The sequence below is a fragment of the Pseudochaenichthys georgianus genome, chromosome 16 (genome assembly GCF_902827115.2).
Source record: "Pseudochaenichthys georgianus chromosome 16, fPseGeo1.2, whole genome shotgun sequence".
Lineage (NCBI taxonomy): Eukaryota > Metazoa > Chordata > Actinopteri > Perciformes > Channichthyidae > Pseudochaenichthys > Pseudochaenichthys georgianus.
Window position 1 is genome coordinate 17,323,163 of NC_047518.2, and position 7,330 is coordinate 17,330,492.

General features: G+C 40.2%; 1 protein-coding gene across 5 annotated transcripts in view; it reads left to right on the top strand.

Moving 5' to 3' along the window:
• oxr1a (oxidation resistance 1a) overlaps nucleotides 1-7,330 on the top strand; it is a 231,306-nt gene that overhangs the window by 21,964 nt on the left and 202,012 nt on the right. For all 5 annotated transcript variants that reach the window (XM_034103503.2, XM_034103502.2, XM_034103507.2 and 2 more), the window contains exon 2: nucleotides 1,168-1,253. In XM_034103503.2, coding sequence (XP_033959394.1) covers nucleotides 1,237-1,253 — 17 coding nt within the window. In that variant the 5' untranslated portion in view covers nucleotides 1,168-1,236. The remainder of the gene's footprint in view (nucleotides 1-1,167; nucleotides 1,254-7,330) is intronic.

The following is a 7,330-nucleotide window of genomic DNA, read 5'->3' on the forward strand; positions in this document are numbered from 1 at the left end:
TCCTCGTGTAAACGGGGTCTGAGAGTGAGACTACTCCAATCCTTAATCTAGTTAATAGCATTATCAAACACACGTTATACCTTAAGAGTAAGGCAATGTCAGAACCATAAATCCTTACTGCAGGCTGTATTTAAAAAAAAAAAAAAAAAAAAAAAAAAGTTTTTGTTTGTAAAACACAGTCTGCCAAATATTAAACATAATGAAATACAAGAAGAAATCATAAAATTCAATAAGAATCAAAGGCTGCTTTCCTGTGCTGTTATCATCTGTGAATCACGGAAACCACAAATTGGCAGCTGCACTCCCTTGGATTACTTAGAGGAGTGAGTACATCCGCGGTTTCAATGTCGCCTGAATGAATTATCAGATGTTTCCAGTGTCACGCTACTTTGTTAACCTTTACGCCTGCTTATTCATCTCCCTCTGCTCCCTCCGGTGTGCAGGTGAGGGGAAACCCATTCTAGGTGTTATAAATAAGATGGTGGAGGGGTAAGGAAGGTGGATGGTGTTGAGCTGAGCGTTTTAATCAGCCCCTTTCCATTCCCTTCCCTTCCCTGTGGCCTTCCACTCATCTCATTACAGACAGTACAGGGTGAGAAGTGAGGCCTGCATAGACCTCGGCATTAATTATTGAAACATACCTTCTTTTACTCCAGCTCCTCCTCCGGAGTCTCTGATGACCTTAACTCTCAGCCATTATACAATTTTCTAGGCGTAGCACAGATATCTAGAGACCCAATTTGGGAATCCACCCATTCAGGGACTGTGCTTCCTTGCATGTGACATGTTTGCCTATACACAAGCAAATATGTAGCGCTTCTTTTTAATTGTTCCTCGTCGCTCCGGTTGAGCTTCTGTGCTAATTAAATCCACCCTGTTTAAATCGGTACTGTTGTGATAAAGTAAAGCGAATAATTATTAAAGCTGACATTTGACTCCATTCATTGTCTTTGTCATGTTGGCCGAGTTATGCTCTGCTCATTTGCCTCCTGCCGTGCCCAGTCAATTTGAATCGCTCAGTTGGAGGCCGGCTAATGGAGGTCTTTGAGGTCAGCATGGCCAAAGCATTAAGACAACTTGAGGGCAACGTCACAATGATGTAGAAAATCTCACTCTTATCTCCTTCTGTCCCCCGTCCCTGTCTCTTGTTTGTGTGTGTGCATGCAGGTTTGAAAAGTCAACATCAAACCGCGACCTACCAGAGCCTCTGAGCAGGAGAGAGAAGACGCTGCCAAGATGTTCAGCACCAAGAGGTCAGCACAATGTCACTTTTGATCTATTCTTATCTGCTCAAAAAAAACAAGCCCGCAAGAAATCTCAGGGAATTTCAAAATGGCTTCTGCTGATAATGGCTGACATTTCTGGCCAGCTACATTCCGCTGATTACTATGGATATGAAAGACGTTGATGTGAAGGTTGATTCCAGTTCCCAAGACAAAATAACCCCCCTTTATTTGTTGTTAAGTTTAATCTTTAAAGCCAGCTGATCAAAGTTGTGTTCAATGGCATTAAAACGCATACAAATGCTGCTGAAGGTTAATCCAATGTCTATGTGTCACTTTGAAATGATTACTGATCAATCAATCAATCAATCAATCAATCAATCAATCAATCAATCAATCAATTAATCAATGTTTATTTATATAGCCCAATATCACAAATGTTACATTTGTCTCAGTGGTCTTCACAGTGTGTACAGAATATCAGTATGACAATACGACACCCTCTGTCCTTAGACCCTCACATCGTACAAGGAAAAACTTCCGGAGAAAACCCACAGTTTAAAGGGAAAAATGGGAGAAACCTCAGGAAGAGCAACAGAGGAGGGATCCCTCTCTCAGGACGGACAGACGTGCAATAGATGCCGTGTGTAAATTGAAAAGATAATACGTTTGCAACATAGGTAGTCCAAATGTTTGGAAATGCATGTGTGTATAATAGGAAGATGAATCCACGAGGATATCCATCCTTACTGATAATCCCTCATAACATTTTTGTCAAAAACAGACTTTTCATATAGTGTATGAGAGCTGTAACCCAGCTTCCGGTTTTGGGCTTGCTGGCTACGCATCACTCATTCACCAATGGGTAATGTTTATATGGAATGGAACTTCCCCTCGATTCTATTGGCTCTAACAGTTCAAAAGTTGTGTCAATCACCAAAATCGACCAAGGGGGGCCAGAGATAGGTCAAATCCACCCAAATGACCCCAGAAGTGGGTTTTTTTTCTAAACCTCTCTAAAAAGGTCAAATTTCACTTGTTTTGCATCAACCTTGATACAGGGTAATTATTATATGTTATAGTTTGGATTCCTAAAGCTTTTAGTCTACCATCCCATCATTCAAGAGTGGTTTTCACTATAAGTAATGTTAATGTTTGTTCAATCTGAATTTACTTTAAAATAAACATTATTGATTCTGACTTTTCTACATCCAACTCACAGGTTTATCATTGCTTTGAGAAAAAAGATTATTAATTTACCCCTTTTTAGAAGAGAAGTTATAGTAATTTGTTCTGGGAATGTCATTTTTCGAGCTTGAGACCTGAAAAAGGCTTGGGGCTTAACAGGTTATTACATACAGTTAAGCCATAAAGCAAATTCACGCAGTAGGCATATAGATTAAAACTTAAAGTATTAGCATACAGAACGGTACAGCTTACAAAGAACAAATACAATCTCATCCATTTACAACAAACACTAACTGCTCTTTTTAGGTTTTTACTAACATTGTAATACGGCTAGTAATACACAATTTGTAGCAATAATCTAATTACTTTTTTTTTAATGTAACGGCAAGGGAAAACTATCTATTTTGTATCCTCATTATGCAATCCCAGTACATGTATTCCGTTACTCCTCAAGCCTGTGTAGACCCCAGAGAACCCCTTTAAACTGAAGTGTAAATACTCTCACACAGCCTTTGTAGGAAGTTTAGGTAACCTAGTTCACAGTCCTCCTGTGTTGTGTGTCCATTCTGTATTTTGAATGTGACCTGCAGTAGCGTACAGTCTGCATAAACTATTTATCACTTCGGCTATTCTGGATGTTGACTGCAAGGTAGAAGCGGTCACATGTTTATCTAGTATGTGTAAGGTGGGTGTGTTGGGTGGACCAAAACAAAGTTATTATAGTTGTTCCAGTCCACAGCTTGGGTTGGGTTTACATTAAAGTGTCTTGTCTACCTAGAACAACTCATGAACTAGTTTTGAGAAATTCCATAACCTGTAATAGTACATTAGGAATGAATAAGGTTGCAGTGGGCAGGATTTCCCCCTTAAAAGCTCATTTTGTTTTCACAGCCTTCAGCTATATATATATATATATCCATATCCATATGAGGTTCTGTGAAGGAATTGCAGCCTGCCTGACTGTAGCTTTTCAACAGGAAATATTATCAGTTGATGTGCATTCAATCTGTATATATTGGATAGTCCAGCACATCTACAGCATGTACAATATAAATATATCGTACATAATCTAGTAGGAGGTGACCATAAACAAAACCCACCTTCCTAAATAGAGGTAATTCATACTGTAGCTTGGCAACAGTAACAAGGCATGGCTGGCCTGTCAAGCATTGGATTTCCTCAACATGATGACGCCGTGTGCATGGGGCTGTGGTAAGAGAAGGACTAGTACGTTTGCATATTTTTGAGTAGTGGAGTGAAATGTGCCATGTTTGCCTCTGAACTGGAGTGGAGTAGAATTATAAAGTAGATTGAAATACAAATGGCCTGATGTACAGTACAAATATATCAAAAATTAGCAAAACTTGTAAATGTACTTAGTTACTTCCCACCACTGGTCATAAAGCCTTTTCTCATAAAGTGAAATTGATCATTGAAACTTCAAAATCAAATAATAAAGCATTAATCTACCCTTTCGGTTTCTGGTCCCACCAACCAAGCCTAGCATCTCAATGTGAAATGACACAGTCTGTTACATTTTTCCAGTGGCGAACCGTCAGGGCCTTCAAGGTATTCAGAGAATACCCTGGAACACTCAGATAAAACAAACAAAAAAAATCGATTTAATTATATAAATAAAATGTATATTAAATGAGAATGGTATCGGTGTTGTTGATCTGTAATATTACAGTGTTAAGTTGGTTTTTGTCCTTCTCGGACCATGCACTACGCATTTCAGGGGTTTTGTGTTGGAAAAGAAAGCAACCAATCAGATCTTGGATCGTGGAAAATAAGTATTTGGTTAATAACAAAAGTTAATCTCAATTCTTTGTTATATACCCTTTGTTGGCAATGACAGAGGCCAAACGTTTTCTGTAAGTCTTCACAAGGTTTTCACACACTGTTGCTGGTATTTTTGGCCCATTCCTCCATGCAGATCTCCTCTAGAGCAGTGATGTTTTGGGGCTGTCGCTGGGCAACACGGACTTTCAACTCCCTCCAAAGATTTTCTATGGGGTTGAGATCTGGAGACTGGCTAGGCCACTCCAGGACCTTGAAATGCTTCTTACGAAGCCACTCCTTCGTTGCCCGGGCGGTGTGTTTGGGATCATTGTCATGCTGAAAAAACCAGCCACGTTTCATCTTCAATGCCCTTGCTGATGGAAGGAGGTTGTCACTCCAAATCTCACGATACATGGCCCCATTAATTCTTTCCTTTACACGGATCACTCGTCCTGGTCCCTTTGCAGAAAAATAGCCCCAAAGCATGATGTTTCCACCCCCATGTTTCACAGTAGGTATGGTGTTCTTTGGATGCAACTCAGCATTCTTTCTCCTCCAAACACGTCTAGTTGAGTTTTTACCAAAAAGTTCTATTTTGGTTTCATCTGACCATATGACATTCTCCCAATCCTCTTCTGGATCATCTAAATGCTCTCTAGCAAACTTCAGACGGGCCTGGACATGTACTGGCTTAAGCAGGGGGACACGTCTGGCACTGCAGGATTTGAGTCCCTGGCGGCGTAGTGTGTTACTGATGGTAGCCTTTATTACTTTGGTCCCAGCTCTCTGCAGGTCATTGACTAGGTCCCCCCGTGAGATCTTGCGTGGAGCCCCAGATCGAGGGAGATTATCAGTGGTCTTGTATGTCTTCCATTTTCTAATAATTGATCCCACAGTTGATTTCTTCACACCAAGCTGCTTACCTATTGCAGATTCAGTCTTCCCAGCCTGGTGCAGGTCTACAATTTTGTTTCTGGTGTCCTTTGACAGCTCTTTGGTCTTGGCCATAGTGGAGTGTGACTGTTTGAGGTTGTGGACAGGTGTCTTTTATACTGATAACGAGTTCAAACGGGTGCCATTAATACAGTTAACAAGTGGAGGACAGAGGAGGCTCTTAAAGAAGAAGTTACAGGTCTGTGAAAGCCAGAAATCTTGTTTGTTTGTAGGTGACCAAATACTTATTTTACCGAGGAATTCACCAATTAATTCATTAAAAATCCTACAATGTGATTTCCTGGATTCTTTCCCCCCATTCTGTCTCTCATAGTTGAAGTGGACCTAGGATGAAAATTACAGGCCTCATCTTTTTAAGTGGGAGAACTTGCACAATTGGTGGCTGACTAAATACTTTTTTGCCCCACTGTATGTTTTTGAGTAAAATGAAAAAAAAATGGCATTCTATAAACTACTGTCAACATTCCTCTGTGTTGGAATTCAACAGAGACTGGAATGGAATGGCTGCCATACATGTAGAGATTGAGATTTAAGAAAAAGAGTGGTCTCTTAATTTTTTTTCCAGAGGTGTATTTTGTTGTCAGTCGGGGACAACATGTACACTAAATTAGAGTCCCTATTGTGCTTTTTGGGGTTTGCCCTTTCCCATTTGTGTTTTTGTTTTGTTTTTTGTGCATGGTCTGCAAAGGCCAAATTCCCCTCTGCCAGAAATGCCTTGATTGAACTCCTTTATTTACATCCGTAACATTATGACATCAATATGAACACACACTCTTCTATTGGCTAGTGCTCAAACACATTGCGTGATAGGCTAAGCAGAGGGACATATCTAAGCGGTTGACCAATCAGACCAGACTGGGCTCTGGTTTTAGACAGAGGGTGAAAAGAGGTGCTGGCAGTATTAGAAAAATATGGACATTTTTCAACATTAAAGCATGTAAACATGTCATAGTAAAAGCACAAAATACAAATATCAACCTGAAAATGTGTAGAATAGGGTCCCTTCAAGTTTTTTTTTGTCAGCCAGGACAAAATGTCCACAAAATTAATAAAGCAATGTGTTTACAGTAGGAAGTTTCTATTATTGTAGGATGTGGGTAAGGTATCATGATGTGATGGGGACTGTGCTGTCACGATGCAACAATAGCATCCATCCTCCGTTTCCTCGCAGTGTGTGATCATCTTACTGTGGGTTAGAGGATGATTAAACCAAGCCAGCACTCCATCTTCAGGGAGCTGTGTCAGCACAGTCCATGACACGGATACGCTCAAAATGACTAATAGTTTGCAATCTTGGAACTCGAAAGACTCCAAAAGCTCATTCAGATTTCTGATGAATACGAAACAAAGCCTTTTTCTCCCGCTAAACTGCTGAACGAGACAGAGCGAGTGAGGAAATCTGTGTTTGTGTCAGAGATGGCTATGTGCTGTTGTGGCGTTATCTGTGGGTTTTTAATATTGGCTTTCCTCTTGCGTTCCCTCGAGTCATCTCAAACAACACAATGCCAGAGCCAAATTACAAGTCTTGCATTAACATTTAATCAAACGTCTTAACATGGCAGTTTGGCCTGGATTTGTAATGGAATGAAGTGTGGATGAGCCGAGGCATGGAAAATAAATCCAAAGCATTTGCACTTTTGTGCGTCTGACTTTGTTTAAATGCGCTCGCCTCTGATGAACCGCTTCACTGTTATGGATAAACTGAGAGCGCACGTATCCACTGCTTGATGGTTTGTGTCTACATGTGCTCATTAAAATATAACTGGAGCGCCGTTAATCTGAGTCTTTCATTCCGAGGAGAACATTTATGAAGTGATGCACCATAGCTTTGATTTGGGTTACACATTTAAAGCCTTCCCTGCAGCAGCAGCTTTTGCCTGCTAGCATAAATAACTCCTAAAGAGAACAGTTATGAGCGGAATATGGTTTTTTTCTGATTCCTTCTAGCTTTGTGAGTAAAAAGTCATTATGGCCGAACAATAAAAAAAACCTGCTATAATTACGGATGATTTTCCAAAGAAATATGACTTCAACACATGCTCAAGTGAGATCTAAAACACACATGCAATTACAGCTTATCGCCTTAGGTGGCGCCAGAAAAAACTAACATTTCCCAAGGCTGTACAATCAAAGAAATGCGCAGTAATTACAGGTGTTTCTTAAAAAAAGGATGACTTCAAGAC